Below are 16139 nucleotides of genomic sequence, written 5' to 3' on the forward strand. Positions count from 1 at the left end.
CAGAGGTCGTAGTCGTAGCGGGCGTGCGCGGGGGGTAGGGGGGGTGGAGGAGGGAGCAGAGGAGGTGGTCGCGGCGCCAAGTCCACGCGGGCGAGCGGACAACAGATTCTGCGGAGGTGCTGATGGCGGGCTGGCGGCTACGACGCAGCGGGTGCGGGAGGACGATCGCGGGCAGAACCATGGTGTGTGGACGCCTACAATACGTTTATATAGAGTAGTAGAGATATAATCAGACATGAATTAAATCTAAAGTAAAATTTTATGCCTTATAATCGAACAAGTTGTTATTAGCATTTCGTACCACAACCCGCTGTGACCACTTGGCGCCTCCGTCTCAAACAATTGCTACTTCGGGCGCCCACTCGGCCACTCCGCAGAACCGAGGCGAAGGGAAGTAGGGAACAACAGGCCAGAGTCCCCCAAAACAATTTTCAAACCTCGCGGCGGCCGCCGCCGAGCCCATTTCAAACCCGGAAAAACCCCAAGCGCATTGAGGAAGCGGCCAGCGGTGGTCCCTTCCCCCACCCCCCCCCCCCCCCCCCCCCCCCCCCCCTCCAGTCTCCACTCTCCAGAGTCCAGACCTCCACTGTCCACTCCAAAGCCGCAGCAGCGGGCAAAACCAGGCACCCGCACGATCCGATTCGGCTTCCGTCTCACTCATCTCGCCCGGCCTCCGCGGAGAGATCTGGCGGCGGAGGCGATGCCACTGGGCGACGGCGCGGAGGCGGCGGACTTCGTGCTGCCGGACGAGCTCCTGGCGGCGCTGCCGCGGGACCCCTACGAGCAGCTGGATCTGGCACGCCGCATCACCGCGCTGGCGGTGTCCGGGCGGGTGTCCGGCCTGGAGCGGGAGGCGGGGCGCCTGCGGGCGGAGGCCGCGGGGAAGGACCGCGAGAACGCCGAGCTCCGGGAGCGAGTGGTGCTGCTCGACACCGCGCTGCAGGAGACCAACGCCAGGCTCCGCGCCGCGCTCGAGGACAATGTGGGTCGTGCCGGGAGCTGGCCCCGCTCAATCTGTTCGCATTTGGCATCTGCGTCCGCTTGGGTGTCTGAACCTGGCGATTCCGTTGTGGTGCAGATTAAGCTCAGCAAGGAGCGAGACTCGCTGGCGCAGACGTCCAAGAAGCTGGCGCGCGACCTGCAGAAGGTTCGCCCGTCGGCCTACCTTCTTATTGTGCGTACATATTTTGTAGGTGTAGTGCTGTGTTGCTGTGTAGTTAGGATTAGACTGTTCACGTATATTATATTAGGAATGTTGTTAACCAGGAGATTCGAACGGTTGGGTAAAGGAATTGAACAATCTATGTGGAACATTTGTTAGTACAGTACATTTTAAGATCACCATGGTCCACGAGTGAACTCGGTTGTCATTTATTAGGCTGCAAGCGGCACTGACATTCATGAGAAGGTTGGAACTATTCAGATGTTCAGTATCATCATAAGTAAACGTATGGTAGAAAATCAAGGATGTTTTCATTGATCTGTAATCACTGTAAATGACAAGTAAAAAATGGAAAGTAACCGAGTTCGTGCCGATGAAGTCATTCAACCATTCCACGCCCACCATCATTGGCTTATATGGGCCCCAACTCGAAGACACATCACGCCATGGGCATGTTTTCAAGTCGGACGATTTGCAGGTCGTTCTGGCTGACCGACTTGGACGATTAATCATGATTAGTCGGATGACTTAGTGATTAATCGCGATTGGTCCAAACAGACTTGGACGATTAAATGTGACTAATCGTGATTAATTGGATGACTAGAAAACATTGGTCGTTGGTCGAATGCACAGTTTCTAAATATGACTCTCACAACTGATTAGTTTCCTTGCTTTGGATTTGTTTTATCTCTCTTTCCTACATGAATGTGCGTAAATATATCTTGTTAGACCATCCTCTTGATTAATTCCCTTATATAGCCGATTGACTCCATTCACTGCTAACCTTAACTGCGATTAAGCACACAATAACAACGAAACAATTTTAGCTCTTACATACCTATTTGAAGGACAAAAATAAACTTGTATTCTTATGCTCTCTAAGGAGCAAGCCAAATGGCATTTCAGATTATCAGGCACACTTTTCTATCTTTTCTTCCTTATTTCTTTTGTGGAGCTGTGCGCAGCTTGGGGTCATCTGTTGTTGTTGGTCTTTGTTTTTTCCCCTTTGTATCTAAAATTTACATCAAGACTCTTGCTGTCCTTGAAAAGAAACTCCACCATCTCTTTCCCTAACCATTTTATTTGACAACATACTGATATGTTTTCTATATTCTCAGCTGGAGTCATTCAAGAGGCATCTGATGCAGTCGTTGCGTGATGATAGTTCATCAGTATGTTCATCTATTACCCAACATGCTATTTGTGTGTGTTTGCTAATTTATTTACCCAGATCATCAGTATGTTCATTTATTTTACGACTGTTCACCCCTACTTTTTGCTTATGAGTCTCAAGCAGCCACAGGAAACAGTTGACATTACAACATGTGACCAGCCAGTAGCAACAAAAGCATCGTTTAGTGGAGGTTAGATGTACATGAAATTCTCTCATTTCTATTTACTACCCACCAAAAGTATCCAACATTGATCCATAACTACTATTTTGTTTTGAATGCTGAAGATGGTGGATCTGGCAGCCACCCTACAACAAATATATTTAGTGAATCTTTGGATGCTGGAAGTACGAACCGAGACGGTATTGTTAGCTTATCATTTATTCTTCTTAATACCCATCAGGATGGCAACACAAGTTTCAACCATTTGCACTGTTGAAAATCTATTAGGTACCGCCTCAAGGCCTCCGATCCAAAAATATGCCCTCTCATCGCACATCACTCCTTGGCTTACCCCCAAGGCCACTCCTAAAATAATGTCCACTTCTGCTTCTCCAAGGCAAATATCTACCACAGCAACACCGAAGCTGATGTCTGGTGCTACCTCGCCAACAAAATCTCGAATTGAAGCTCACATGTCAATGACACCATGGTATCCATCAAGCAAGCAGTCCTCGGCAGCTAGCTCACCTCCACGAGGAGGTTCAAACCCAGGTTTGTAAAGACGTGTGGTTGTTTGAAACTAGAATGTTGCATGGATAGAATAAATACGGCTGATGCTGGGGTTTTCAGGTCGGACTCCTCGTGTTGATGGAAAGGAATTTTTTCGCCAAGCCAGGTCTGTTGATATCTTTACCTCTTTTCTGAACAGTTGACGAACGAGATGGATGGTATTGTAAATTAGCAAAGCTTCATTACCATCTGTAGGAGTCGTCTATCCTATGAACAATTTGGAGCATTCTTAGCCAACATCAAAGAACTCAATGCCCATAAGCAGTCCCGTGAGGTTGGTCATTTCGGTCCATCCATCTGCTAATTCTTTTTAACTGAGGAGCTGTCTGAGTCATAACACACAACTACATAACTGCACATGTTTACATTTTAAACCAGGAAACTCTCAAGAAAGCTGAGGAGATCTTTGGTCCAGAAAACAAAGATCTATATCTGTCTTTCCGAGGCTTGCTAAATCGTAGCATGCCGTAGGCTCCGTATGTCTCTTTGTAAGTCCCTCTATCCAATGGCAGAGTTCCCTCATGCTTTAGATTTGCCGCACAGCTAATACTAATAGGATACACAGTTTGTTGTTGGGTTTGCAGGTAATGAAGTTGCCGCATTGGCAACTTATTGCCATCTAAGTTGTGGATTTGAAGATCTAGTTGGAAGTTTTGCCCCCCATAATCCACACTAGGTTTAACGAGCGTCGAGCGGACCTCTCTGAACAACTGAGTGCGCAAACCAGAGTTGCTCCTGTAAGTGTTGCACCTGTCGAGTGCTAAACTATAGGATGCATCCTGTCATGGTGCCTACATTCTTCGTAAAACCATGAAACAGAATCTTGGGAGTAAAATTCCATCTCGTCCCCAACTCAATCATCAATTGCAATCGGTAGCTGCATCTTGTTCTGTTAACCTCGAACTAACTTTTTCGTTTTGCTCTGTTTGTACTGAGGTTTCTCTGTGAAAAGTTGATTTCGCAGCTAACAAAAGTTGGCACATGATTCTGAGAACACGGGCAATGAAAAGAGGAAAACACTCGGACAAACATTGGTAAGATCGATCTGCATTTCCACAGCAGAGTTCACCTGTTTTAACTAGGCAGTAGATGCACACCAATACCTGTAACCATGTTCCACCTTCTCATGGAAGGACAGCCAAAAAAATCAAGCCCTGGACATACTGGTAGAAGGTATAGGAGAAGAAGGCCTTCTACGTACGCTCGCCTTCCATTCCTCCTAGTGTGACGCTGTTACAGCGCGCGCACACCATATACCTGATGACACCATCTGTGACTCAAAAAACAGCACCTGATCGACCACACGACTAATAGATCAGAAGAGAAGCGCTCGGTTGTCAGCGGCCTCCATCCCGGCCCTAGGCTAGTAGGACGACCAGAAGTGGGCGTCGTCCATGCCGGGCTGGTCCACGACCATGTCCAGCAGCTCCGGCGTGGCCTTGCAGTGCGCCTCCGGCTCCGCCGTCTTGGGCGAGGACATGGACGAGGGCGAGCCGGCGTAGCTGCTGCCCCCGCCGCCGGCCCTGCTGGCCGCCTTGAGGCGGTGCACGATGTAGTCGTTGGTCATCCTGAGCCTGACCATCTCGGCCTGCGCCAGCGCCAGCTGCGCCTGCAGCGCCTCCACCTGCTCCTGCAGCGACGAGATGGCGCCCACGCAGCCGTACACCGGGTCCCTGACGCGCGCGTTGGCCTCGTACACCAGGCTGCTCACCGCGTCCCCTCGGTGCTGCGCCGGGATCTCCTGCACTCCCGATTCCCACCAGAGAGAGAGAGAGAGCATGAGTATTGAGGTAAACTCAACGACGGTGCGTTCAGCATTCAGGGTGGACTGACTCTTCACTTGGATCGTGCACATCGATACGTAGAGATCGATGTATGTACTCCGGTAGCAAAGAAACACCGATCGATCGCCTAGCTAGCTAGGAAAGTAGTGCTATCGGATTCGGACGGACCAACCAGCTGCAGGCTGCAGCAGTAGATGATTATTGGAGCAAGAAAAAAAAAATAAAAAGATGACAGAAAAGATCGACGACATGTCTGCGTGTTTGGTGCAGCCGAAAGCTTCTTTTTCGGACACCATGTGCGATCCATGCCTTGAGACGGCGACGGCCGTGGGTAGACCGGAGGCAGCACACACACTGCTGCCGACGGCTCGACACATGGGGACCGAGATCTTTGAACGCGAAGATACGGTCAAGAGCAGGGACAGGCCCCTGTTTGGCTCTAATAAATGTGTACGTACAAGATTGATTAGGATTGTTTGAATATATACTATAGCTTATAATTAGTTGCTAAAATTAACCGAATACATTTAAACCGTCTAGCTAATACTGTTAGCAAATTAGCTAATACTATCTTCGTCTCGTCCGCTAGTTCATTTTTTTACTAAATCGCGGTAAATAAGAAAGAACGGACATAATACTAGTTAGCTAGCTATTTATTAATTAGCTAATTCTAATAGCGATTTTTAGGCAGCTACGAAGTAACTATTAACTCTAATGCATTCAAACACTCATACTAACTATAGGTCTAGCCTAGCGGGCCTGGTCATGTGCTGATTGGTCGGCTGACGGCTCGCCCTCTCCTCTCCGGGCGTGGGCGATCTCTTCGCTTGGGGTTGGTTTGGTTTGTTTTGTTGCTGCACTGCTCTCCTCTGCTCTGCTCATGATTGGATTGGATTGGCCCCCTCCCTGAGTGCAGTGAAAGCGAGACGCTGTCTGCCCATGCCTTGTCGAGTCCATGGTTCCCCCAAGAGCCGGATTTATTACAGTAACCCCCCCAAGGAAAGAGCTGTTAAGCTCAACTACTATGGGTTACTGACTGCAGCGGAAGCTCAGTCAGGAGCAAACAAAGCTGGAGGAAAACGGACCAAGACTCGCTCGAGACTCGAGTGTACGTAGATGTAGGTCCCGGTAGGCCGGTACACAAAAGAAGCGAGGTAGGCAGAGCAGAATGATCCCTAAAAAGTGTGTTGGCCTGTCCAGTAGGATCGGAGGACGCTTCGCTGCTTTGCTTTTAATAATAAGCTATGCGTAAAGCTTGTTACTTTTGGCAAAGCAGTATACCTGAGACGCAGACAGTCTTTGCGTCTGAGTGACCGTATGGGCATAGGTGAGCTGAGCTGAGCTGCCGCGCTCCGCTGCTGGGGACCTCGTTCTTCTATAATAGAAGAAGCATGCAAACGAACGAACGAGGAGTCGAGGAACGACGGCAACGAGTTGGGGCAAATAGGAGCCCAGCAGATGGGGACATGACATGCATGGACACCACCCCCTGTTCACTCTTCGCTTCGGTGCGGCAGGCGCAGAGCGTGCGCTGTAGCAGATGGTTCGCTGTTCGTAGCCGCAGGCAAAGCGGTCGTGCGCAGCGTGGCTACATGCTGTAGTCTAGTGACCTCCGCGGCAAAGCAAACAACGGTGAGTTGGTGACGGTGGTGCAGGCTGCTGTATACCTGGAGCAGCTTGCTGACATTGCTGGCCCCGAAGACCTTGTGCACGTTGGCGAACTTGTGCGGCTCCCCGGGCGGGAAGTAGGGCGCGAAGACGCAGCCCGCCGCGCACCGGCGCCGCAGCAGCTTGCAGGCCGCGCACGGCGCCGCCGCCGCCGACGAGGCCGATCCTCCGCCCCCGCCTCCGCCTCCGGGCACCGCCATCACCACCACCGCGTCCCTCATCAGAGCGAGAGTGGGGAACTGGAGAGGCCTGAGACGCGCGCACCGGCCGGTGGAGTGGAGTATATGGCTGCTGCCCAGCCCAGTTGGGCGGCTGGGGTGTGTGGATTGTGGTAGGCACGCACAGGGGTGGCGGACGGGGCAGGTCGAGTGTTGGAACTGGGACTGGGAGCCCTTTCTAGTGGAGGCAGTAGGCAGGCGCTGGGCTGGGCAGAGATAAAAGCTGGGAAAGCAGAGCTCGCCACTGCTCCTGCTCTGCTCAGGAGAGACCGCGAGAGACTGATCAGAGATGCTGGAACAGTGGAACGGATGGACAGAGAGGCAGTTGAGCCGTCTGTCGGCTTCGCCAGAGAAGAGAGAGAGAGAGAACGCGAGCGTGTGCGTGTGAAGGAGAAGGGCGGTGAGCAGTTGAAGGGCAGGCAGGCAGACGGAGATGAGATCCCTTTCGTCCTCTCCCTTTGACCGATGGATCTCCGGCGCTCTCCGTTCACCATGCACAATTATGCTGCGGGACGCATGGAAGAGAGAGAGAGACGTAAAGCCACGGCACGCATGCTAATTGCGGCCCGACCCGACCCGACCCGGCACCGCACCGTACGTACGAGGAGGAGTAGAAGCACTGCTTGCCGGCCGGCCGGCCGGCCGAATCATTCGCGCATGATCCACACACATGGCATGGCATGGCATGCATACCGGTATCACTCTCTCCCAGCTTGCTGAGTCCTTCTGCATACACTTCTCTTATCACATGCGAGTGTGAGTGACCGGCCGGGAGGAACGAGCAGAGCAGGTGAAAAATCCTCGGGGGATGGCTCAAGAAAGCCGGATCAATCAGGTTTAGTGACCGCGCGCGGCAGGTAGCAGCGGTACAGGTGTAGTAGCGTGCATGTGATGTGAGTGAGCAAGTTGCGCGCCTGCAGTGCCGATCGAACAAGCTGATTGAACCGATCGATGGTGCATGCGGATAGGTTAGCTTGTCGGCTGATTTTATGATAATAACATATCTTAAAGGGAGATCTATGTCGATCCTTGCGTTATTTGAGGATGGATGGGCATCCACGCGGCCGTCGTCGTCGTCCGTCGGCCGGCAGGTAGCTAGCAGCGGTACAAGTGTAGGAGGCGGAGGCGGAGCCGGGGGCCGGGACATCTTTTGCTCGGTTGGTCCGGCGGTGAATGGACGGGGGCGGACAAGACGGGGCACCGGCACCCCCCGCAGCGCTCCAGCGGCAGGGCCTGGGCCTGGCCCCTGCGTGCCTTCTCTAGAAAACCGAGGCCCCCCCTTTTTGTCTGTACCGCCGGCGCGCAGCAGTGCGGCAACGCGACCGCCGTCATGGCCACTCGATGGATCATTGTGGCCGTGCAGTGCACCGTCCCCTGCCCTGCTGCTGCTGCTGCTTGGCCATTCTTCTCACTCTCAGGCACCGCACCGGCGTTGCTTGCCGCTGAAGAAAGCCACGGCGGAGCCCATGTGTGGCACTGCCATGAGCGAGCGCGATGATTGGTGTTCCTCCTCCTCCTCTCGCCCCGGCCGGTCCGGCGGTCGGCCCTCAGCCCTGAGGACAGGCCGGCCGGACATCCGTACGGCCCGCCGTCTCTTTCGCCGCTTTTCAACCTCCCACTCCCAGCCGCTTTTCACTCGAGAATCATTGGCCCCGCGCGGTAATCAGCGCCTACGCTACGCGTGCCAGCATCGATCACTGGAACGTACGCTGCTGCTGTTCTTCATTCACAGCCCACTGAAATCCACACGACGCAGAGAGATCGAGAGCCAGCCAGAGACGGCCAGTCGGCTCCCTGTCGCCGCCAAACAAAAACCTGCGGCTGTACCTGTACTGTACGCGCTGTGCCGCGTACATGGACCAGACGCGGGCTTCCGGACGCCTGTCCGCCGCAGACCGCAGGTTCATTGCACCAATGGCATGCATGTCTGTGTGTATACATATACAAGTTGTCCTATTCCACCCGTCGCGTCTCCAAACCAAACCGTAGAGGTTGTCCTGTCCTCTTTGAAAGCTCGATGAGATAACTTAGGCCATGTTTAGAAGCAACTAGTTTTTATCTTTTTTAGCTAGGAGATATCAGCTTCTTGATTTTTTAAGAAACACAAAGTAATCTAATTTTTATAAACTGAGTCATAAGATGGTATATTTGGAATCATTATCTAGATTTCTATAAACCAATTTCTTAAAAACTGGATGCTTTCAAAACCAGTTTTTTTAGGTCTTGTTCGTTTACGTCGGATTGCATCCGGAATCGTTCCAGCTAATCAAAGTTTATATAAATTAGAGAAGCAATCCAGCTAGGAATCGTTCCGACCCACCAATCCGACACAAACGAACAAGGCCTTAACCGGACGGCAGGCCGGCAGCTAGCAGGCAGTAGTAGCACATCATACCGCTAAGCCACCTCCTGCCGCCTCTTTCTGGTTTTAAAGACGTGCTGCTAGTGCTACTGTACTTGGTTTGAATGCTTTCTTTGGAAAAACCTTTTCCTCCTCCTTCGAGCAGTCGGTTTGATGTTGATCCTCTCGCTTCACAGGCACATGCATGAGGGATTCAGAGCAGCTTCTTTGTTTTTTTCCTTCTTCTCCTCATTTTTCCTTTTTCATGTGGAACAAAAGTAGAACTAGAGAAGCATCTTCTGCTACCAGCCATCCAACAGCACAAACAACTAGTAGTAGTAACATAATTTTTTTCTTCTCCTTCTCCTTCCTAAAATGGTACTTGCAACACAGACATATTTTTTTTAATAGAGAGAGATAGAGAGAGATACTTTGCTCTAGGAGGCTAGGGGAGTGTTGTGTTGCTGAAATGCTGACTACTAATTCATGGACTGATTCTACTCCAATCATCACATGGGCCGGGACACATCAAAGTTGTTGTCGCCAGACTGATGAGGGCGGCGGCTAGACAAAAAAAAAAGCGTAGCTCCTAGTAGGCATGGAGTAGCCGGCCGCCGCAGAGGAGACACGGCATTAATGAGCTACAACCTTGGACTGCTGGGCAACAGAGCCCGCCGATCGGGCCTCTCTCTCTATCTCTCCGGTACAGACAAATCACGGATACGCCTGCTACCAGCACCTGATCGGCCGGTCGACTGTGTCCAACTGACGCCATACAGGCATACACCAACACCATCATGCATGATGCCTTTCTCTTTAGATGGCCACATGATAGCTTGCTGCTGCTGTAGGCTGTAGCGCTGTGTGCGTCGAAACTGACAGTATCGTCGCCAGTCACCGATAGCCCTTGTCGCTGACACATGCGTTGGTGCTGTCCGTGGTGAACATGAACATCGCTCGCCAGGTCCGGCCGGCCGGCCGGCACGCTTTCTGTTCACGTCTTGCTGGCCTTTCGTCGGGGCTGCGCGGCTGCCTGCACTGCAATCTGCGATAGGGCCGGCAACAATAATCACTGGTTGTGCTCCCTCCTTTAGCAAGGTGTGCCCAAACAAAAAAAAAATAAAAAAAATGAACACACGGTTCTGCATCTGCCGTTGGGAATAGCAGACCAGACGCTGTCACACATACGTAAAGCCCTAGCCCCCCAGTGAAGAGCACGACTAGATGAGCCACGAACATCTCGCGAGCTCTCGACTCGGCCTCAGCAGCTGGGCTGAGTCCCATGCATGCTCACATCTCCTGAACAGTAAGCCGGTCAGGAAGGCCGTTCTCAGCGTTGGCCGCACAGAAGACAGCGCTCCGCTGCGACACTTGAAGCACGTAGGACGTTGCAAACATCCAAATGCATGCGCAATCAATGGCCTCACTAAAGCATGCACGCCGGTAATCACAGCTAACAGGGCCCACTGGCCCAGGTGTCTCTTGAGAATAAGCTCTTTGTGGGACGGGCAGCACGTAAACGATGACTCTGCAACACTCAAAACCTGATCACAGGATGCATCTATAATAATTACCTTGTTTACACCAAATTGGTGGGCGGTGGCAAACCAAACATACTACACACTCACAACATCCATGTCGGGTCAAATATCGAGCGATACAAGTGAATATGGAACCGCAGCACTCAACAAACATTCCGCGAGAAAAGCCAGCAGCTACCATGTACTCTATTTCTTGCTGCGACCACCACGCCTAGGAGGCACAACAGTCCACCCATCGGCGTCTGGAGTAGGCTTGGGGGGCCTTGGCCTGTCCACTGCCATCTCTTCTGGCCCAGCCTCTTCATCAGCCACCATCGATGTGTCATCACCGTCATCTGAGCTATCACTGTCATCGTCGTCATCGCCCACTATCTGCTCATTAGAAGACCAATATTATAGTTCGCCACGGAATTGCCAATGGTTCAATGTCCGCAATGAAACCAATATTACAGAGAAAAATGAAGATTCTAATCTTGTCTGCTAGGCGAACTATTATTCATATCATGGTGGATCCATGGTGCTACCATAAGGCGAACTCACATGAATGCACAGTATAATACGCAAGGGCTTTGTCAGAAACATGTTCCCATTGGTCTACATTCTAGAATGGTCGATGGATATAGAAAATTTAATCTACAAACTCGAAAGAAAAAGCAATGACAATACGTATCCTGTGTTACTGTAACCAATTTCTGTTTTCTGATTCTCACATGGTCACATTATTAACTCCACTTTGATACACGCTGCACGGTCAATCGGTCATAATCCACATTGTAAAATAATTATGAAATTCAATAACAGTACACACCTGTCTACTTTGAGAAACAGCATTCCCCGGAACAGGAGAATTCCTTAGCTTCTCTATAGACGAATAGTTGTTTTGCAGGCATTCTTCATGTATGATCAAAAACTGTTCAGCAACCTGTTAAAAAAATTATGGAAACTAATGAACACTGGTTGACTGGTACACCACTGATTGCGAGAAGTTTCTGTTTGTGATGATACGGAATTGTCCCCGAAAACAAATTTGATGGGATATTATTACTAGACCTACTTCTTCGTAAATATTAGCTGCTGTTGAGTGAGTGGTATGTCATAATGTACACAAGATCTTTATAACCCATAGTTCATAGGGAGCCTATCTGGTACATTTCACTTCAAAGGCAAGTATCATGATCTGATAAGGCTATTAATGTCAAGTTTGGTTTGAGCATAACTGCCACATACTATTCGATAAGAGTATTAGTGTTGGGGCGAAGGCGAAGACGCCACCCTTCGCTCGATGCCTTCGCCAGACTCGCTACAACAACGGAGACAAGACGACTGGCAGACTCTACCCTTCGTCCCACGCATCGGAAGACGAAGGCCTACGGCGAAGTCGTCTTTTCCCGCGACCTCGTCCAACGCGGAGGCCCACGTGTGATCCGGCCCATTTTAGCAGGCCCTGCGTGGCCACTACGCATTACGGGCCTAATTTGTAAAGGCTTCCCTGTAATTACAGTCTATAACCCTGCTTTATGGGAATATTCCGGGGATAATCTGGGCGTCTGAGGGCACATGCGTCCTTAACCCTAGACGCTGGGCACTCAGGCACCTATAAATGCCCCCGTACAGTGCCCTTGAGAGGCTGGATTCAACAGAGCTTTTGCCATCTCGAGTTGAAACCTGGTTTACACTGTTTTTACTCCCCCGTTGGATTAACTTGCCCAGGAGAGCAAGTTCCAACAATTAGATCTGTTCTTTCATGCTGAGAAGTGAGAAGCACCTCAATGTCTTACACTGCTGAGCAGCAACAATAGCAATTTGTAAAAAAAAGGTCAGATAAAAGCAGTAAATGAGGTATCTAGGCATCCAAAATTAATCAAACATATTCCATTAACGCTAAACCGAACCAACCCTTTTGTAGCTCAAGAGTAGAACTACACACCACAAGGAGAGTTAGGTTCCTAGGTAAGAGAATACACTCCCCGTATACATATAATTTACATGACATACAACAGTAATCATAAGGATTTATTCTAATGTAGATGTATGCACGAAATCAAAAGCACATGATTAAAGATTGAGCCATGATCAAGGTTGCACTGTACGGCAGATTGTAGGATCAGCTATAACAAAAATAAGAAAGGAACATGCACGACCCCTACTAAAGTGCAGTAATACAATGCACTGATAGAGTTTTAACTGGAACTAGGCTAAGGACAACATTCATCAAGCTTAACATTCAAGTCGAAGACAAAAATGAAAGGAGGGGGGCCATAGTTACCTCCTCAATACTATTATCCTCAAAGTAGGCATTAAAAGATTCAGAAATTTTGTCATACATCATATCGACCAAGTCTTCGAAATAATATGGACCTGAAAATGAAACCTTATTAGTACAAATAGACTCTGAAAAGTGTCCAAGCTGACTAAGTTAAGCCTCAGCCAATTGAATAGATGGAAAAATATTTCCTAAAATAAAGAGAAGCCATACAAAATTGGACTGAAATATATTTTTTCTGGCTAAAGAATCCTGAGTAAATGTAAGACTTGTGCCCTTAAAAAATTTAATACAAACCACTAAAGTAAAGAACAGTACTAGTATGGCTCAGGGCTAAAAGATAATTAAGATGCAAATTGATTAGGTTTACCAATGGCAACTATCTGGTAGTCGATGGTTCCAATGTCCAGCAAACTTTATACAAACTGAACATTTTCTATCCATTCCAAAAACTGCCTTTTTTTTTACCAAAGTCTAATTCCTTTTTTCCTTTGAAAAGTATAAAACTGCTGAAAAGAATATCATAAGGAGACAAAAAAATGAATCTTTCAGTGGAGTAGCATTATATCATGGTGGAATTCAATTTGCTTTAAGGACATTAGCTGACATATTTGTTGATAAGATCTAGGATGCATCCATTTTTTAGTTTTCTTAACATCGGCACGGGTGGCATGTTTCCGAGAACGATATAGATGGGATCCAATCAGCAATGTGGCGCTGAGTTGCAATGGTCAACTGAGAAGTATGGCTTTTATGATTGATCCTTGACTCCACTATGCTAACCCAACAAGTGCCTAGTAAATTTCTCCAAGTCACAAGTGTTTCTAAATCTCTCCCAGCTACAAGTGTCTCATAAATCTCTCCAACTGTGACCGATTCATAGGCTCCACTGCTCCAACCGCTTAAATGCACGGCGACATGATAGACTTAGGCATTTCCTTGCTGATACAGACGACAACCACCATCTGTTAAGACTTACACGTGCCTGAACCCAGTAGTTTTATTTTAATAATTCTGTTACTAATGCCTTATATTATATAAACTGGTGATAAATATAAATAAATATAAATGAGGCAGTTTTTGCAGTAAAATTAAATTCATAATGCATGGCAGCCTTCCATATTTAAAATTTTAAATAAAATGAACAAACTGTTCTAGAACCAAAGTTATCCAGGATTTCTATTAGACAAAGTTTCTTGAGGATAAATGACGATCTGTGCAGCTATTTGGATCACGATAAATCAAAAGGGCAACCTACAACAAAGAATTAAATAATCTTAAGATCCTCCGCATTTCACATTTATTTGACACAACAACCAATTGTGATGATGATCATCACTTCATACAAAACACATTGTTTTCCCCTGTAATGAATCGAACTTTTTGCACACAATCAGAAACCCGAATCCTCGTTGGTTGAGCCACGCCTACATTTAACATAGGGACTCCCTACACAGTCAATCCAAATTCCAAACCCTCTGAACGAAGATACGAGAATCCTGAGGCTAAACTGAACAATACCAACTGCGCCTCCGGATCCCGCCCCACGGAGGAGAAAATCATCCGAGAATGTTGGAGTACCTGTACGTACCCTTAGTGCGGCAGAACCAGAATAGGATGGACTCGCCCAACTGGTCGGCCTTGGCGCGGGAGTCGCGGCCGCCCCACTGGTTCTCCACCGCCATCTGCAGCGCCGTCCACCGCCCGAACACCAGCCTGATAGCCTCTCCAAGCGCCGCCTCCGCCTCTGCGGAGATCGGGCCGGGGCCGGGGCCGCCGCCGCCGTTAGATGCGGCCATGGGGTCGGGGTTGGGACGGAGGGAGGCTGCTAGGGTTTTTCCCTCTCTGCTGCGACTCGTGCGGTGGCAGAGAGAACCAGCCGCAGACACGCAGACAACAGACTCCACAGTCCAGATGCTGACTGCGAAGAATTGAAGAAAAATAAGGCCCGAGAAATATGTGCACGCCACGCGAGGGCCAGGTTCTGGGCTTCGTGAGTGCATGTCCATTTTGGGGCTTTAGATGTTCAGCTTTCAGGTCCACCTTAGAGGCCTGGCCCAAGAAAGGTTGCCACATGGGGTTGGGGTCTTCTGGAAGGGTCGGGTCGGGTCGGGTCGGGTCGGTAGGACAGCTACATAGTATTGAGAACTACGTTACCACGGATCATCAGATCCGCTCCCTTCCCTCCCGTCAGCAGTAGAGGCGCAAGAAGATGTAGAGAACTCGTCTCCCTTCCCATAAGCACGACAGAGGAAACACACGAGACACTGGATATAGGGTTGGGCCTCTGGCCTCTTTCTGATCTCTCTAATATGAAGGGGTGTACAGGTTCCTTATATAGAGATGTGAGACCCCTCAGGGGCAAAGCAGGTATTTGCCCACATAACCCTAACTAGGGTTACTTAACACTCCCCCTTGGGCGAATACCGCGACCAACACATGCCTCGTTAAAACTCCGAAAAACCCAGTGGGAAAAATATGGAGAAAGAGAGCATGGTGATACAAATTGCATTTGCATTTTGTTGCCTCGTTAAAAACCTCATGTGAGAAACTTCAAGAAAACTCACAAAGGGAAAAAGAGTACAACAGCTGTCATCGGGACAGGTTTCGATTCTATGAGATCTAGATTCTATCGAATCTTCTATAAAGGCTAACTTTAGAAATGTGCTCCCCTGATCCTTGCAAAACCGTATCAATAAGGCAAAACATCTTCTTCTGGAAGTATATGCATATAAAGATTTAGCAAACGGATTGCATATCCTTGCAAGGACTATTTCAGGAACTTTACCTCTACTCACTTCTAGGATATACGAGGTAAGTGCACGTATCAATATAAATAAGCCACCTTGATTGATGGTGTTCGATCGACTGGATCTATATATTTGATAGAAAGTTCCATAAAGGCTCACGTATTGATCATCAAGCTCACGCCTTCAGGGCATAGAATAAGACATTTATTGTCTCACGATTGTGATCAATATAAGCATTCGCTCCCCCTGACAATGACATTTGTCAAAGTCGTTATCCCTCATAACTCAAGCATATTCTTCAAGATATATGTCTCATTGTTCATCTGGAACAACGAGAATGGATGAGGTTGGGGTGCTATCATTTTCTATCTTACACCACAATTTATACATAGTTGTGCAAAGCAAATAACATGTCCTTCAATAGGACTTAGGGGATAAAATAGTTGCAATAGTACATATTCTAAATATGACACGTCGCTCGAGGCGTTCATCCATTGCAACATCTATG

At 48.9% G+C, this 16139-nt stretch overlaps 3 protein-coding genes across 4 annotated transcripts; 1 reads left to right on the forward strand and 2 right to left on the reverse strand.

The window, feature by feature from the left end:
- The first annotated feature begins 458 nt into the window (after nucleotides 1-458).
- Nucleotides 459-3989, forward strand: LOC100276765 (uncharacterized). 2 transcript variants are annotated; one of them, XM_020553228.3, is made up of 10 exons: nucleotides 459-982; nucleotides 1079-1147; nucleotides 2281-2334; nucleotides 2460-2526; nucleotides 2622-2696; nucleotides 2785-3048; nucleotides 3127-3172; nucleotides 3262-3340; nucleotides 3445-3554; nucleotides 3632-3989. In XM_020553228.3, exons 1-9 carry the CDS (start codon nucleotides 701-703, stop codon nucleotides 3535-3537), a joined length of 1029 nt encoding a protein of 342 aa, XP_020408817.1. In that variant the 5' UTR covers nucleotides 459-700; the 3' UTR covers nucleotides 3538-3554; nucleotides 3632-3989. The 2 variants fall into 2 exon arrangements, with proteins under 2 accessions (XP_020408817.1, NP_001299825.1); NM_001312896.1 differs by having other exon boundaries at nucleotides 603-982; nucleotides 3651-3983.
- A 110-nt stretch (nucleotides 3990-4099) lies between these two features.
- LOC100384360 (uncharacterized) lies at nucleotides 4100-6896 on the reverse strand. Its single transcript, NM_001176907.1, is given in 2 exon segments — nucleotides 4100-4807; nucleotides 6518-6896. Coding segments are annotated over 2 exon segments (600 nt in total). The 5' UTR covers nucleotides 6740-6896; the 3' UTR covers nucleotides 4100-4429.
- A 3702-nt stretch (nucleotides 6897-10598) lies between these two features.
- LOC100280550 (uncharacterized) lies at nucleotides 10599-14788 on the reverse strand. Its single transcript, NM_001367133.1, has 4 exons — nucleotides 14473-14788; nucleotides 12885-12976; nucleotides 11427-11540; nucleotides 10599-10990 (listed from the first exon to the last, which is right to left on the reverse strand). The coding sequence occupies exons 1-4, from the start codon at nucleotides 14678-14680 to the stop codon at nucleotides 10805-10807; spliced, it is 600 nt and encodes a 199-aa protein (NP_001354062.1). The 5' UTR covers nucleotides 14681-14788; the 3' UTR covers nucleotides 10599-10804.
- Between the last annotated feature and the right edge of the window lie 1351 nt (nucleotides 14789-16139).

Source organism: Zea mays, chromosome 5 (genome assembly GCF_902167145.1).
Source record: "Zea mays cultivar B73 chromosome 5, Zm-B73-REFERENCE-NAM-5.0, whole genome shotgun sequence".
Classification (NCBI taxonomy): domain Eukaryota; kingdom Viridiplantae; phylum Streptophyta; class Magnoliopsida; order Poales; family Poaceae; genus Zea; species Zea mays.